Here is an 18,145-nt window from a genome sequence, read left to right on the forward strand (position 1 = left end):
ATGTCTTGCTGGAAGGGGCAAAATCGTTAGTGTGTCTCACATGCTTGAACTGTGGCACTCACTATGGCACAATGTATAAAATACTTGCTTTTATTTCCAGCATTACGGAATTAAAGGGCAAAGATATTGCATGAGCACACTGACCCCTCTTCTCCCTTCCTCACCATTTTAATTTTTTAAATCAATTCCATACTATATGAAAAAAAAACTCTCATGATAGAATGTTTTTCACATTTTAGCATCAATTTTGGGAAAGTGCTTATATAAATTTTCAAGTAGCAAATGATTCTGTTGTATATTTTAGTGCTTCTTCTGAAGTTTTTAAAATCTCATTTGGCAAATACAACCAGATCACAAAAGTGATGTATTTAACATCTTAGGAAAGGAGAAGTAATTTATTGCACTGTCTTCCCTAACAGGTGAGATTTACATATTATCAAGCAGTAAAAGTATGACACAACCTCACAGTGGAAAACTCTACAAGATCGTTGACCCAAAAAGGTGAGTATTGCACCCTTCTTTGGGATCAGCCTTTCCCTCAGTAGCTTGAAAACCAGAAGGTAACTGCAGTTCTGTTCTTGTGGATGAATTATGCAATGCTGTTGTTCAATAAAAAGGAAAATTCCCGATGCAGGGGGCTCCCTAAAAGCAAATGTTCCAGCAGCAGCAAGCAGAAGAGATTCACTGTCTCATAGGAAGTGAATGTCAGAACAGCAGATGGGTAACCAGCACTAACTTCTGGGAATTTTTACACTTTGACATTGTGCTGAAAGCTGCCCACTTTCCCACCTAGATGTATATTCTTAGCATGTTTCCATAGAGAAGTAGACCTATTTAATATGGAACCATATTTACTGGTAGAAGATGCTCCTGGTAGTTCTGTAGCCAGATGATTTGTAAGTACCACAGAAAGTTACGCAGCATCTGTGGAAGGCAGATGCTGGAATTCTCCCCAGTGCTGCTCCTTCCTCACCTACCACTGTGGTGGGACAGGGCACAACAGGAGCTGCCTCCAAAGATCAGCACTGGGTGACAAAACCTGTTCTGTGTACTAAAAAGCAAGTACAGAAAATAACCTGTCAGTCCTAGCCAGGGTCTGTTTGGCCACAGTAAGCTCTAAGGGACTCATTCAGTCTTTCCCAAATATCTCTTCCGTTGTACAGGAGATACCACCAATGAACAATAACAGAGAGAACTCAGTTCTCAGTAGGTGTGAGTTGTCACTGCTTATTAATATTGAACATACTCCTTCCATACCCCTTCTATTACATATCTCTCCCTTGGCAAGCTTGGAGCACCAAGGAGGGAAATCCTCTGTCCTTGGACTCTGTGCCAGAAATACACAAAATTCTTTAAATTTCTTAAAGAACTGCTTCCAAAGGGCTTATAAATCCCACTCAAGTGATTTCTAAGACATGGAATTAATAGGATTGTTCTAATTATTCAGACTAATTTACCAGTTGTAAATGAGGATAAATGAAAATTATCAAGCCAAAGTTCCTCAAGGCATGATCTTTGCAGAGCGGCTGGATGTTTGAAAATATTAAGGAATCTGAAAGGACTGCAAAATGCCAGTTCCCAACATGCCCCAAGGGCCCCAGCAGCAATAAGAGCTGATGACTAGCAGATAGATACTCACTTTAGCTGGGGGAGTACCACGTTCTTCATGATGCATCTTGCTGCTCTATCGGACCAGGTTCTGACATGTAAAAATAGCACATCCATCCTGCAAAAGTATCAGAAATCAACACAAAATGAGACAGCCAACAGAAGTGAAGTTTATTGTATCATTTCTTTGACCCCATCGTACCCTACAAAAGCAGCTGCCTATTTGTTCAGCATCTTCTTCAGCATATTCTTCCATGGGTATCAGATAGTCAAACTTTCATTTTTGGCTTTGCTCTTAAGGGAGGAATTTATTTTCTTGTCAGACTTAAATTCTAAACATTGTTAGTGGGATAACAAGGGAATACAACAAGAAAATGATGGCACTGGTTGCACACTGTTCTATAGGCTAGAGTAGAATTTCAGGGATAGTGGACTTCCAGTGTTTTATAATTGTACTACCCCAAAACTACAACAAATAATTTGGAAGCAGATGTTACTGCAGGTTGGTGCAGTCTGTCAGTCAAGGTTATTATGTATGTTTTATTTATGCTTTCTGGTATTGAAAACATTTTTTTAGAACAAAACTTGCCATTCTTCCTGGGATTGTTTAGTCTGTTGGTGTATGGTTTTAAGTGAATTTTACACCCTAAATCCACTATTAGTATCTAATTACATGGGACAGCCTTTTTTGACCTCAGCTTTTTGTTCTTGTTACCTCTTCCAGTAGGGTGGTCTTCAGCTGACATACCTGAAAGGCCAGACCTCCCATTGCTGCACTCATGGTTGGCTGTTTTTGTGCATGGAAAAGGGTCAAGACTGTGTTTGGTTACTGGTGAAAGTAACCAGAAAACTATAAAATACTTATGTAAATTGGCACACAGTTGAAATTAAACAGACTGTGGCAAAGGGATGTAATTTTTGGTAACACTTCTCAGAAGCACAGGATAATTTTCATTCAGGCAAAGTTTTGAGTTTTGCTGTCTTTCAGTCTCACACCACTGCAGCTTTTAAGAGAAGGATAATGAGTGACTTCCACAATGGAGCATTGCAGATGTATTTACCATTCCATGCTAAGTTCCTACCACCCATGCAAACTTAAAAATTCCATGGCTTTGGCAAATGTTCATGTAAAGTTTTAGTAAAAAATAGTTATTTATAAGATAATATCCTTTTCCATGTTAATGTTTTGTTGCTTCGCCTCGTGGTGTGCACCACACCAATACAACAAATATTCACATAAACCCTACCACACTAATCTTTGTAGAACACAAAGTAAAGATGCTACAGGTAATAATAAAATCATGCAACTATTGATTTGTCATGTCTTATAAATTCATTACTTCTAAAAAACCCCTGTGAGAGGTGGTCTTTTGCAGACCTGTTAATTTGCAAAGAGAATCTTCCATGTCTAGGACAGTATAGAAGTACAAAATTATCATGCCTTGGAGTAGTGCCTTACTGGAAATTAACAATTCCATGCAAACCCAACCTTCTTCTCCTAGTGGTCATTCGTAAGCTGCTGCAAGCTTACAAATATTTTTATTTTATTTTAAGAAATAAATGTTACATGAAGGTGCAGGGTTTTATTTCTTTTGATCTTTTTAGAATCATAGAAACATTAAGGTTGGAAAAGACCTCCAAGATCAGCAAATCCAGATTTGACAGATGACCACCCTGTCAACTAAACAGCACTGAGGGCCATGTGCAGGTGTTTCTTGGACATCTCCAGGGATGGTGATTCCACCACTTCCCTGGGCAGTCCATTCCAATGCTTAAAAACCCTTTCAGTGAAAAAATACTTCCTGATCTCCAACCTGAACTTCCCCTGGCACAGCTTGAGGCCATGTCCTTTTGCCTTGTAGAAAACTACTGCGGAATCAAACATAATCATGACTCCTATTTTTCTTGTCTCAAATGTAGCTTAAGACAGAAATCTATTACTTGGACACAGAAAGAAATCAAATTAGGTGGGCAGGTTAAAACATTAGGAGATCAGAAGATGAGGGTAATCCAGAGACCTCTTTGCGTTAGTCTTCAACACTCAGCAATGGGAAAGTCCCATCCTGCAACAATCCTTCAAATGTAACAGAAATGAGGTGTTAAACTGAGGTGAATATGACAAATTAATGAACATGATCAACACAGAGGTTCTGAATCCCACAATTATCAAAGCAGTTTGAAATACAGAATTCCAGGTACCACAGTAAAACTTTTGTTCAGTTCTTCCAAATACTTCATATCAATAACTAAATAGACTCCCACTGAAAGCACTGAGTTAAATAATCCTTCTCTTTGTAAAAAGGTTGTTATAATAATACATTCGTGCCTGAGAGGTCACAGACAATGAAGTGATTTTAAAAAAAGCCCTAAGCATGTGAAGTGCTGCAAAATATAGGTATACTACATATTACCAAAAATATCCGGTAGACAAATGAGTATAGCCAATAGCATATTAACTTTGAGGATGGAGGAGATGTGGGAAACATTAAAAATTACAGGCACATAAAACTAACATTGGGCACATTAGTTAAACTGGCAGTTAAAAGACATTCTTAAGTTAAAACTGTCTCTGAAAAATATTTCCACTGTTTGACCATTATCAAAAAAACCCATTACTACTACTTTCCAGGGATTGGAACTAGTGAGGAGATACAGGTAGAAAGACTTATGTTCTTCTCAAAAGGTAGGGTTAGTCAGATATCCTGAAGGTCAATGCAAATATTAGCATTTTATAAATTGTTTTTGTGACCAAACACCAAAACCTCTTTATTTTTCAGTTTTCTACTTTCTGTTTTATAACTTTTCTGTCATGTTTTCTGTTTCTAAAAATACATTCTAATATCAGTCACAAAAGTATTGATGAACTGAAAAGAAAAATCAACTAAGTAAACAGTGATGTAGAAAATGTATAGAGGTCAAAAGATTCCAGTTAGTCAATAATAGAGAAAATATGAGACAAACCCATTAGAAAAGAAAAAGCAATCCTTTTTCTAGTATGATGAGAGGAGAAAATCAACTGTGAAAATGAATATTTCAATAAGTAAGAGCTGTTGATAGGTCCATACACTCTGTAATTTAAACATTATTACTAGACCAAGAAGTAAGAAAATAAACTTTGTATGGTGGAAGAACAGTCATAAAGAGGCTTTGTAAGTTTTCTTTTAGAGTACTTATAATATGACCACTTTAATTTCTAAGGAAATTACAGATAAAAGGAAAGATATCCAGAGAAGCGTCTAGAAGTGGCAGACAATGCAAAAGTTTTCTTTTTAAAAGACATGCTATGAAGCTTTAATTGTGAAGCTTTAAGAGTTTGCCACCATCCATACAGCGATTCCAAAGGGGATGAGTAACTTTTGACCAGGATGGCTCACTGAAACCAGCAGGTTATTTTTATGAAGGAGGGCCGAGCCTGAGCAAGTGTTCCTGCACACAGAAGAAGATTTCCTCTTCCTCTCCTTGTAACACCTTATAGATCTGGATTTCAATGTGTTTCATATCAACAGCCGGAATAGCCGCTTCCCGTTGGATTGAAACTTGAACTTGATTCAAACCATCTCACTCCTCTTTCATGCCCCTCCAGAGTATATAATTCCACTTATCATCCTTTCCATCATCACCTTCCGGGATTTCCGCTGTCGGAGAGCATTTCCAAACAGACTGATTTCAGACACAAAGGGACAATATCTAGGTCATACCTCATTTTGACACTGTTCAGGCTTTTTAGAAAACCATTAGTGATTTGATTTTTTAACGTGAGTCAGGAGTGTTTGGTGGTATGACAGAAGAAGTGCATTTATGAAAGTGAAGCTCTGTTTGAGCCTTCAATTCCTGTGGAAATGGAAACACACAGTTTTAGAGTAATCTGCATCAAGACACTCGGTTCTGAGGGGTTATAGATAAACTCCAAAGCTCCTACTGGAAACTCTCTGTAGAAGGAGCCAAGTTTGCTGGTGAATGCCCTCACCAACCCAGGTGGGCCATATGATTTCTCTCTGTTCAGAAAGTTACTATCCCATAAGTCATTTGAGGGAATGGAAAGCCAGAATTAATGTCTAATTATGTTTAGTTTAGCCGGAGCATGCAAAAGTCTTATCTCATTTACCTACCCACATGCAGTTACTATTCCCACAAGAGACACTAAAGAGAAATTAGAGCTTTTTGCAAATACCAGTCTAGAGAGTTTCACTTTACAGAAGTACTTCACAAAAACTCCTTTGTAGCCACGATGGAAAAACCTAAGGATTTTTTTCAATCACATCACAGCTCACTAACTGTAAAAGTTTTTGTTTTGGTTTTATATTTTTTCCCCTTTTCTTAAAGTCTTTCTAGCATTGGCTGTTAAGGAATTCTCACTTTTTATCGCTGTATAAGGAAAAAAACATCTGAGTTTATCTTTTGCTTATTTTCTGGAGCCTGCAGGAAGCCTCTGCCATCCTAAAGAAAGTCACACATAATAGAGCAGCTTTAGCCCAGTAAGCCAGTCGTTCCCAATTCATCAGTCAAAGTGTTATGCAAGTGGCCCCCTAAATTGATAAATTCCCACAGTGCCTGTTGACCCAGCTGCCAAGTGCTCATGCAGCAGGTGTTGTTTTCATGACCACCCTGACAGTAATACAAACTGTTTAGCAGTTGCATTGACCTCTTAGCTATTAACATTGATACAGGCTTCACTAGGGACTAGTTTTCAAACATGACAGAATTTCTTAAGACTAGAGGTCATGAACAAGTATACCATATAAGAATAAATTTGATATGCTGCTGAGTTTAAATCTTAAAAGCCGTGAGTTTTTTCCACATTATTCCCATGTAGTAAATCTGGAGACAAGTAACGAGCTTTTGGCATCTCTCCCAGGACTAAAGGTATACTTTTTAATTTTAGAAGCTGTACCTGAAGAGATGCTATGCTTATTCCATGACAAGCAGTAAATTCAGGTTATGACAAGGAGTGAAACAAAATTATTTTTTCTTGACATTTTCCCTTATAAAGGAAAAAACCTCAATAACTGATGCACAAATGTTGGTGATATACTTAAGTATCATTCTAATACCTAAATCTCATGTGCAGGTAATTGAAACATACCATTCCATATATTTTATATCAAGGTTTCTACAGCAGTGTCTCCTCTTTGAAATCTGAACATCCAGGAATTTTGTATGCCTTTTTTTTTTCCTTCGCTTTAGTAGGGAAGTAGAGAATTTTTATATTGTGTCAAAAGCCTGGTGGAGGAATTGTTTTCTGTTCAGTACCATTATTTTACTGCAGAGCTTGCCCCTGCATTTGCATGGATTTATGCACATCTGAGTAACAGATACCACATACAGCAACTAACTCACTCTGTGTGTTTAGTGGAGCTGTGAAGAGATGCATGAAAGCATGAAGTCCTGAGCTATGCCAGAATGAGTTTTAATCTATTAAAGCATGTTGGACTTTTATATGCCTCTAAAAAGTAGAGGCAGCTTTCTTCTACTACTACTAGCTATGGTAAGGCAGCAAAAATTATTTTACACATTTCACAGTCAAGAATTCCCGGCTTACTGCACACGTCAGCGAAGGGATCCAGCGAGGCCCCAGCCCCCAGTACAACTTTTCCTCCATGTTCCATACATTTAGAGTTGTTATACAGTTTCATGAAAGCCTGTTTTAACAAGCAAGATATACTGTACTGTACTGTATATATGAACAGCTCTTTAAGATAACTAGAATTGTACAGACCATATAAATAGTCATTATCAGCTACATTTTTGGCTGACTTTCTGCGGACCAAATAGTGCTTACTGTAAGAGTAATCAAGCTGTACCCTTTAGAGTTTTATAGATTGAGGGATACAAGGAAAAAAATTCTCTCCAGCCTGGAGTGTGGCTCCATCTATTCCCCTCCATTTTCCACGTCAGGAGACACAGCGAAGCACTGGTTATATAAACAAAATCATGGTCCTGTCTAAGTGCGGGAGAGATCAAGTCCCAACAGTCAGTTTCAGGACTTTCGCTATCTTTGTGAGACTCACTTCCATTGTGCTGAGCCTGAACGTTTCCACCCCTTCCAAGCCATAAGAATGCAAAGTGTGAGCACTGTGGGGCAGAGGCTTTCTCTCAACATGTGCTGGTCCCAGAGCAGCACTTGAATCCTGAGAAAAAAGTGTGGCTTTGCCCAGAGCACAGCTCAGGAAAACCAGCGATTCTCACATGCAAGGATTCCGCTGCAGCTGCATTTGTATTCCTCTTCTCCTAAGGCACCTTGCCAAGCAGAATTTTTTCCATCTTTGTTTCTCCTCCACCCCACCATTAATAAATATTATCCGAGGCTGATGAGTGCAGGTTCTGGATTGATGGTAGAATAAAAGGCAAGGTTATATTCACAAGTACCAAGAGCCGTAGAAAACTTTAAATCATAAAAGTGACCAGCCATGCTCAGCTGGATACAAAAAAGTGTGACTTCTGCCTTCCTAATTGCATAAAAAATAACCATGTATTATAGCACTATTATAGACAAATACTGCACATCTATTAATAAAATAAATCATTATCTTCCCAAGTAAAGTACCTTTGTGACTTAAGGGTCATTCTTTGCTAAAGATATGCCACTGTAGCTCTTTTCCAAGAGATGCTCCAAGGCGCCTGAGGTTATGTTTCCTGCTAAACACTGTACTGTACTTGTGATTGAGCAAGAGAAAGAGAAGCCTCCCATTTAAAGTAACTTGAAATAAATGAGCTTTAAATAGTGACAGATAAAGAATGTTGCATCCTGTGCAGTTGGCTATACAGAAATAATTTCGAATGTAGATTTTTCTTCCAGATGTAGGAATTAGAAGACAGATCTTTTTACCTTAAATTTGAACAAGTCTCCACTGAAAATCATATTATTTTCTAGAATCATTTCCGAAACAGCATTGCTTGTGAATATTGCTTATAATTTTTTAAGCATAGGAACTTTCTTAACCAGAACATATGTAATGCACTCATTGCTCATTAAAGAACTGGAATTCCTTACAGGTCAAAAAAATAATGCATTCTATTTAAAAGACAGCTGTGGAAATATGTAAACAGTAAAACTGAAAGGGTTTCAAATATGCTGCACCAAAGGTGTCAAAACATGTTTCAAAGCCCTTAAATATTACAGGACCTTCAGTCTGATTCTCAGAAATGCTTTGGAAATCAGGACTTGGTGCTATGCTAAAGAAGCACCTACACATTCTTTCTGTCCTAAACATCTTTGGGGAACCAGTTCTTGTCTGTGGATGTTTAAATAATCATGGTAGTAATTAAGACTGAGCAGAGAAAGTGCTGTGCTGAAACAAACCAGTGGGTCTGTACTGTTTTACTCTGTTTCAAGGAAAAATGCAAGAAACCCTGTAGTGAACCTTTAACAAGATGCATGTTGAAAGGGGAGGGGAAAATGTAAGCCCAGTCAGCTAGTGAGGGACTTAGATATGAATGCTTATATTTAAAAAATTATTTTTACCCTATCTAATATTACTCTGAATTATGCCATTGCACACAGAAATATTGATTTAAAATCCTAGTAGAACATGGGCATCATCTAAGATATCTGTCTTTTGATATCTTAGTACTCACAAGTTCAGCTAGTTAATTTTATTTTCTTTAGCTTATTTTTTCCCTTTATATTTCTTCTGATGTTGAAATGGGAGATAAACAAGATTGCTAAATTTTTTTCCACTTTCTCTTCTGTCACCGTTTTGTACACCTCCATCATACCCATTCTTTCTCAGACCCCAAAAACTATCCTTTCCTCTGCACAGGAGTATCAGTCTAGGAGTTTGATATGTGACAGAGTGATCAGTGCACAAGCTGCTATTCCAGCTATTTGCATAAAATTGGGGTGTTAGTACTGATGTCAGTATAATGAACAATGTCTTATTCTATTCTATTCTATTCTATTCTCTCATAGAATTTTGTTTTGGTTTGTTTGGATTCTAGCTGGACACTTAGCCAAGGTTTCTCTAAGCTCTCCACTAAACTATTAGAATCTTTTTCTACTCATTTCAAGCTTAATATGTATGCAGTAGTTAAGATGATTTCCTACAGAATGAGTAATTTTGTATTTGTCATTAATTAACTCAATTTTCCATGATGCTCCTATTCAATTACTTGATAAGATCAGTTGGGAGATCCTGACATTCTTTTCCAAACTTGTACCTGTGCAACCAAACCTACAGCAGAGACAAAACATGGTACCTCTACTGGGAACCTGTAGCCTTTGGATGGTCCTATCATCCTAACCAAAACATCCAGTGTCAGAAATATTTTAAGTCATCTGAACTAGAATTTCCTTTGTGCATACATTCCACAGAATCACCTTATGGTGAATGGCTGAGTTTGGAAGGCACCTCTGGAGGTCACCTGGTCCAACCCCCCTGCTCAAACAGGGACTCCCACAGCCAATTTCCCACACAATTTCCAAGTATCTCCAGTGATGGAGACTCCACAACTCTCTGAGCAACCTGTGCTAGTGCTTGGTCACTCTCTCAGTGAAAAAGTATTTTCTGATGTTCAGATGCTTAAATAAGCATCCAGAATGCACAACCCAAATATCATTCTATGGAAATATGGAAATAAAAAGCCAGCAGTTTAAAACTGAATTTGTAGACACAGGAAATACTTCTGCAAAACTATTACACATCACAATGCCATAAAACTTGTTCAGGTTACTTTTCCCCCTTTCTTAGGGGAAATCTAGATCAGCTAGAAATGAAAAAAAACCCCACTATTGCTGCCTGTGATAAGCTGGCAGCTTTATGAAGATAAGCCTTCAGCAAGCTGGTTTTGGCAGGTTCATGCTTCAAGAATTCTCAAGGACTATTGCTTAATCTTGTGGAAGATCTCTGAAGGCAGTTACATAAAGTAATAGCAAATTGTACTGTATTTTTCCTGTAACATATCATCTTTGGGCTTACTTCTTTTTCTGAGAAAAAAAGAAATCTCTTGATTTTTCCCACTGATAATACAGCAGAGAATCAGGCCTTTAATTTAAAAATCAAAATTTTTCTTTTTGATCACAACTTTTAACTCCTTGTTTGGTTTGCATGGTTTTTTCCAGGCCTTTAGTCCCTGAAGAATGCAAAAGAACAGCTCAGCCTGCACAGATACTGACATCTGAATGCTCAAGGCACTGTCGGAATGGGCACTGCACTCCCACAGGAAAATGCTGCTGTAATCAAGGCTGGGAAGGAGAGTTCTGCAGAACTGGTTTGTATACAGATTCACAGCAACAAGTGAAAAAAGCAGTGACATGTCATAATTGGCTTTTAATTATTTGCTCAGAAAAATTTTCAGTATATGTTGACCAATATATTGGCCTTCAGTTGTAAGACAATATTAGAAAATACTGATTTCATGAGGTGCAGGAGAACAGTAAGTCTTTAGATGAATGCAACTGCTAAAACATCTAATGCATTGTGAGCCTGTGCAGAATGCAATTGATAATGTAAATATGACATGAATATTCTTGTTTTTTCCACCAAGATTTTCAAATGAAAGTAGATGCAGTCACTACATGTCCTGTGTTTGGACATTCACCTTCCACTTCCACTATTATTACTGTCAGTGTCAAAGAGAGGTGACTTGGCAGAAAAGATGGTAAAGAAGAACTGTAGGTCTTCTTTGTGTCTTTTGCACATCACTAATTTAATGCATGTTTTTTAGTTTTGGCACATTCTTGCTTTTTATCCTACCAAACGAAATGGCTCCAGTTTGTTGAAGAGAATTCTCTGTACAACATATCACAAAACAGCAAATAATCAATGTTAATGTGATCCATTATTACAGTGATTTCATCAAGTCCCATCTTGTTGCTTTAGCTTTTGAAAGTCACTTGGAAAAGTGACTGTGACTGAACTAAGATGATGGGTGTGCCAGCCAAGGGATGAGGTGAACAAGCTTAGAGTGTCACAGCTGTGCCATCACCATCTCAGAGGCTGTGGTTCTGTCTGAGCTGTGTCATTTTGGCCCGTGCAGATGTTCCAGAGCCAGCCTGGGTACCAGGAGATGTTATTACAAAGATTTTATTCCTCAGCATCAGCAGAGTCCCCTGACTGGGCGTTATTTGGTCAGTGAGTTTGACCAGATGCCCACACAAAGAGATGTTAATATTGTGGTAGTAGAACTCAAAGAAATAGCAAGGACGAAGGGAAAACAAGGATCTGACAATAGATCATGGATAATTCAGGTTGGAAGGGCACTTAGCAGGGCCCTGGTGAAGCAGTGTCAGCTATGAAGTCCTTATAGGCTGGAGTGTAAACTTCAGCAACCTCCAGGTTTTTAGTGATGAGCAGAAGTGACTTTGGAATGAAATGAAATTAATAAAGCACTAATAAAGTACCTTACTGACAAAGATTCATGAGCTGACCGTCTACAACCCAGCAATGAAGGCAATTAGAGAAATGGATGAGCTAATCTGGCCAAATATCCCAACTTCAATTGTCCTCACTTTCCAGAGCCGTCCTGCATTTAAAGAATGAGGCTCATTCTACAGCCTTTGTCCAAGTGGAACATAAAAGTTAAAAATGCCACCAACGTGAATATAAATGGGTCTTGAATAACCTGTTTTGTTTTAAAAATCACAGCTTTATGATAGATGATTTGATGGACACAATGAGCAAGAAAGCCACAAAAAATACGTAGGCTGAGGATCTTCCTTCCCTGTATCCCACACGACAGTTAATAGGGATGGTCAAAGTTAACCTCAAGCTGCTATTATAGTTTAAATAAGAAAAATTACCTTACAAGATATGAATTTCCTTTTCATGTAGTTAAGAAACTCTTGGATAGAATCAAGAAAACCTGCATTTCTTTAGAGTAGTATAAATATCCATAAATCCATATTAAAGTTCATTGCAATAGATGATATTAAGCAGCATAACACCTGCAGAAAAAGAAAGATATATTATATCTACATTATATATATCACAGTCCTGTGACTACTCCAGAAGAAAATACTTCCACAACTAAAGTTATTGATTATTTATCTTGCTAACACTGGCTACAATTTAAAATAGGAGCTATATTTGAAAGACTGAAGCAAGCTGATTAACCTAGAATTCTATAGATAAATCGTCAGGCGTCTGCTAAAGAGAGGGGAAAACTTTGAAACTTATATAACTGATAAAAATAAAAGCACTCTGGCTCTTTTTTCTCCAAAAGGAATTTTGGTCCCAGCATTAAGTGATTCAAAAGCCAAAGGAGTGCATTGGGTGCACTGCTCAGGTGTAGTATGCTTTGCTAAGGCACGTGTGTAGTGCAGAACTCTGAGTATACAAAGGAGTTTGCCTGAGATTCCAAAATGGAACCTGAATAAGGGAATTGGACATTTCAAAAAAATCTGTTATTTGAGTTTATCAGTCTTTCCCAGGAAATGTCCTCAAAGATATACGAAATTACTTCCTCCCCCTAATATTCTAAAACTTTAGAAAAGATGCTTTCAACACTCCTAATATTTCATCCTTTCTATGTTGTTTTTAGTTTATATGCTTTATCACTACAAGGTTAGAAAAGCTCTAAATGAATGTGTACTGTATCTTTTCTTGGTTTGTGATGGTCTAAACAAATTAGAAAATCGCTGTTTTTTTCCCCCACAGCAAAATGTGACCCAGCATGTCGACATGGAGGTGTCTGTGTACGGCCCAACAAATGCTTATGTAAAAAAGGCTATCTCGGCCCCCAGTGTGAACAAGTGGACAGAAACATCCGAAGAGTGACAAGGGCAGGTATTCTGGATCAGATTCTAGACATGACGTCCTATTTGCTGGATCTAACCAGCTACATTGTATAGTTTCTGGGACTATTTGGAAACTCCACTTTCAACGGGCATTTGTTTTGAATCCTGTCATTTTTGAAAGACTGTTATCCTGCAACAAACACCGGTGATTTGATTTACTTTATTAATTTAAGTGTAATGTCCACCAATGTGCAGAAAAATCCCCTGTATGTGTGTAAATATTCCTGCAATACGTGCACACATACACACGCAGCCGCTATCACAAATACGGTTTTGCAGAGAGTGGAATCTTTTTTAATATTTATTTCTTCATGAGAAATAGTTTATGAAGCAATTCCACTGTAAAACACATTTCTGTCAAAGGACTTTCCTGATGTCTTAATGGATTCTTTGACATCCCAGAAATCTCGTTCCTGTACCTATCTGATCACAGCAGTGAGAAAGCAGTTTCCAAACATCGCTGTATAAACTGCTGGACTTAATAAAATCCAGTTGTAACAGTTTCTGAGGTAGACTGAACTCCATCATGAGACAATATTTCAGAACTGCTTAATGCATTCCTATCTAGGCAATTCATTGTAAGACTGTAACCTTCACTTTCATCAATGTAACTCTATTACAGAATGTTATTTCTTTATCTAGCATAGATGCAAAAATCTGGTTATCGCAGCTTAATATCAAGATTGTTTCAAGTGTTTAATAATTAAATTATATTCGCATATTTCAAAACCAGTCATCCTAGAAGGTCTGCTTTTTATCATATATTTTATTTAACGATGGGCACTGGGTTCATGTTACATATTTATATTATTTTATTTTATTTTTATAATATAGACATCACCTAGATGAGACAGCTTTACCATGTCCTGTAAAATACTAAAGTTACATTTTTCACCAAGGTAATTGGAAAGACTGGGAAAGAGAGAGCAAACACACACACGCTTCAATGTGTTGGGGATCTAATCTAGAAATGTACCCTTGTGTCAACTTTGTGTTCATTTACACCGGATGAGGAAAAAAAAGCAAATGCCCACCGTCCACAATAAAATTGCAGCATGTGTTTCAAGTGTGCATGAAGTGGTTTTCACTGTAGCAGGACAGTGCAAGAGGTGATACACAGGCAGACTCTGCCCATGCCACACCGACAGGGGCGTGCCGCGGCGAGGGCTCGCATGAGCACGGGCTGCCTGTGCGTCGTGTCACTTGTACAAAACCTACAGCAGCTCTTGCCTAATGCAGTTCCACGTGTTCCTTGGAGAGCCAGCAGAAAACCAAGTCTTTGTAAATGTATCAGTAAATGTGGTGTACGTGCTGTATTCAGGTTTTCTAAGGTATTAATTAATTAGATGTATCTGCAGAACTGGTGCCCTCTTATCTCTGGCTCTACTGGCAGTTTCTTTGTTCACTGCTTACCAGCTATCAGGTTTCCTTTGCACTACCTGCAAACTACCTACTGCAGCTTTTACAAATTCTTGCCTAAGAAAGCAGAGCAGCCCCAGTGTGCACATCCTGTGGTCCTTAGAAGCAGCTGCTCATGCGTCAAAGATTGACAACACTTTAGCCAAACAGATCTAAAAGACTTTCACCATGTTACATTCCAGTAGTAAAATCATCTCTCCAGGGCAGCAGCATGCAACAAATTTTCCTTTATAGAAATTTGTCAGTGTTCATTTAGTGAGTATTAAATCTGAAATTACAGCATAACTGATACTTGCATTTCTGTGTCTCACACATTCCAGCACCGAGGAACAGACAATTAATTACATTTGCCTGCCATATATGTTTGCCTGGGTTTCGAGTGACCTCATGCCCAATGGAAATTGGTTGAGAAATCTTGGTTAAGTGCTCAGAGAACAATGGTCTGCATTAAAAAGTGCATGCATAATTTTGCACAATGTAGATTCAACTGACAGTCCATTGAAAGACATCTTGGGATTAAATGAGCATGAAGACCAAATTGCCCTCTCACCCCAGAAAAGGGTGGTCCCTTATAGTCACACGAACACTTCATTGGCTAAGCAGTGTGACCAATCTTAAAATGAACCCTGTGGTAGCATCTGTAGGTTAATAGCAGCTCTTTGTCTCCGCTGCTTTCTGCCTTTAGTCTTTTCCCTGAATTCCATCACAAAAAGTTCTACAATTAAAAAATGTCCTGACAACCATTTTTGTAAATTGACCTTAGCATCTAATCTTTCCTTATTCAACGTGGGTGACAAAAATGTGAACTTCTCATGAATGAGCCAGCTGTCTAAATCTGTCACATAGCACGGTTTTATTACACTCTTCATAATCAGCAAGGCAAGAAAGTCGCTGAAGTATTTTAGCAACGTTTAAATATCTGACAGAGATAACATCTTTAACACTTTCTTCAATGAAATATATTTAAAAATAAACTCAACTTTAACTCTACTGTGACACTTTGTTTTCAACAACCAGCTGGGGAGATGTGATAGCTCTTTTCTCACTGCTTAGTGCCTTAAAAAATACCACAGATGGCACCTAAATTGGAGGTTCACAATAATATATACATGCCACAGTCATGCAGAGAACAGAAAACAATGCTATTGGAGTTTAGATCTTAATAATAACGAAAATTTAGTTTACTAGTGAAATCTGAAAATAAAAATCCAGTAAGAGCTAAGAATTAAATCCAGGCCTCATTCAAATCAACAACAAAAACTCACATCGACTGTGCTGCACCCAGAAAATCAATTTCAAATTTAAGCAAAATTTAAACAAAATTCTTTAGTTTATTTTTAAAAAAATCTGCTCTGAGTCATTCCATAAAAAATTCAAAATGAAGAAATAATCTAAGTGAAGGTTGGAGGGAGAGGGAGATAGTTTGTGAAACTGTTTTGATTCATTTTTAAATCATCTTTTATATTGTGTGAAAGCAGGCATCTGCATAAAGCCCACATGTTCATAGGAAGTCCCAGTGGAAAAGAAGTATTCTCATAAAAAAAAAAAAAAAAAAAAAAAAAAAAAGAAAAAAATCCTAGCTGCTTATTTATCAAAAGAAATTATACTATTAAAAAGAGTGAGCAAATCCCAGGCCTAGCCACCCAAGATGCTGATATAAAAAGGGCAACTGCAGTAATTGCCCTGAGAATTGGCATACAAAAAAAAAAAAAAAGGGTCTGTAGAAAGCCTGTTGCCAGTTAGGTCATTCTGCAGCCATTCTCACACAGCCTCCGAGAGTGTCCCAGAATAAAACTGAGCTTATAAATGAAACTAGATAAATGAGGCAATTAGATAAGGGCCTCCAGAAGGGATCTTATGTATGTGTTCAAGTTGTCTCTGTCTCTGTGTCTCTCTCCCCTAATCTTTTATTCCATTCATTTCTTCCTTTATTCGAAGATACTGCCTCTCTGTTCCCAACACATTGTACATTCCTTCAGCCTTTCTGCTGCTGAAGGAGAACAAACCTACCTGTTGCAAGAAACATGACTCTCCCTGATGCTTGCTAGTGTTAAACCCCTGCTTTATTATTTTGGGACAGAAAACTCATCTTTCTCTTTTTACATGCCTCTGGTCAGAAAGAAGGCATATTACAGGAATATAAGGAGAAACGTCTTTACTCCATAGATAAGTAGGGAGACAAAAAGATGTTATGCAAAGTCAGCTCCAAATCATTTCACTCCATTTCAGAAAAACAGTAAACTCATTTTTCTACTGCGTCCCATAAGAAATACTAACTCAAAACCTCCCCTTCTGGGAATAAATTTCTTCTGTTAACAGACAGGGACTCAGATCCAAACCCTTTTTACCTTTAAATCCTCACACGTTATTCTATTTCATGCAAACAGAGTGTAAGTTAGGTATAAATAAGAACATCAATTCTGTGTCACTGACAAGACCCCTCTGTTTATCTCCTTCTTTTACTCACTTGTCCACATTTAGTTTTGCAGCTTCTTCCTTTCTAAACCCACAGAAAACATCAGCAATCCCTGGTTGCTGCAGGTGCTTATTAATTTTGGAAGTGCCTGACAGATGTGTGCATCAGCATCTTCCCAGCAGGCTGAGGCTTTTATCTTTTGGTCATTGCACAGAATGTTGTTATTTTATGGTGACTTCTAGCACTGTGTCTTAGCTGGGCATTTACAGTCCAGGAGTACCAGCCTCACACAGCTCAGGCACAAACAGACTGAAGCTGGAGGAAGGCAGAAATCCCTTCAGTCACTGTGCTTATCACAAATTTACCCATTGCAATCCAGTGATCAGGTGCCTTAACTGAAAACCAGAATGATAGCCCTGGCGTGATGAAATTTAGCTTTTCAGTACACATTTTCTCTAATTTGGCTTGAGAAACAAGGCCCTTTTCCTGTAAAATTATGCAAAATGGAGACACTGAAAATATGAGCAAGTAATTCCACAGGTGTAAAGTTGCACTCTGGTGAAAATGAGTTTTCATACATCTAATTCTAATTGCATCCATGAAATAGGCATTCATAAGATTAGATTGCATACATGAAATAGGCATTTATAAGATTAGTTCTACGTGGAAAAAACAAGTCCAAAGACAGCCTGTTCTGCTAATTTCTCCTTAATCATGTACATTCTTAAAAGACATTCATGCATTTTAATTTACTATCCTTTAGATTACCTGTGTACTATCCTTTAGATTATCTGTGTATCACTTTAATTAGGAATTTTGCCATTTTGATCTTCTGTCCAACTTAAAAGGTGCCCTTTGTCTTGGAAAAAAACAGAAGGAAGCCAAGGGGTAAATAAAAAATAATTTTCATTTTATAATATTTTAAAAAAATAAAATGTAACATACTCATAAAAATGCAGCCAACCCTT

At 37.7% G+C, this 18,145-nt stretch overlaps 1 protein-coding gene across 1 annotated transcript in view; it reads left to right on the forward strand.

Moving 5' to 3' along the window:
• Nucleotides 1-14,441, forward strand: part of LOC121339899 (hedgehog interacting protein) — a 69,030-nt gene extending 54,589 nt beyond the window's left edge. The window contains exons 11-13 of the mRNA XM_041412117.1: nucleotides 420-501; nucleotides 10,667-10,815; nucleotides 13,203-14,441. Of these exons, the coding sequence (XP_041268051.1) occupies nucleotides 420-501; nucleotides 10,667-10,815; nucleotides 13,203-13,396 (425 nt within the window). The 3' untranslated portion in view covers nucleotides 13,397-14,441. The remainder of the gene's footprint in view (nucleotides 1-419; nucleotides 502-10,666; nucleotides 10,816-13,202) is intronic.
• Nucleotides 14,442-18,145: the final 3,704 nt, after the last annotated feature.

This window comes from Onychostruthus taczanowskii, unplaced genomic scaffold (genome assembly GCF_017590055.1).
Source record: "Onychostruthus taczanowskii isolate IOZ18803 unplaced genomic scaffold, ASM1759005v1 scaffold38, whole genome shotgun sequence".
In the NCBI taxonomy this organism is placed as follows: domain Eukaryota; kingdom Metazoa; phylum Chordata; class Aves; order Passeriformes; family Passeridae; genus Onychostruthus; species Onychostruthus taczanowskii.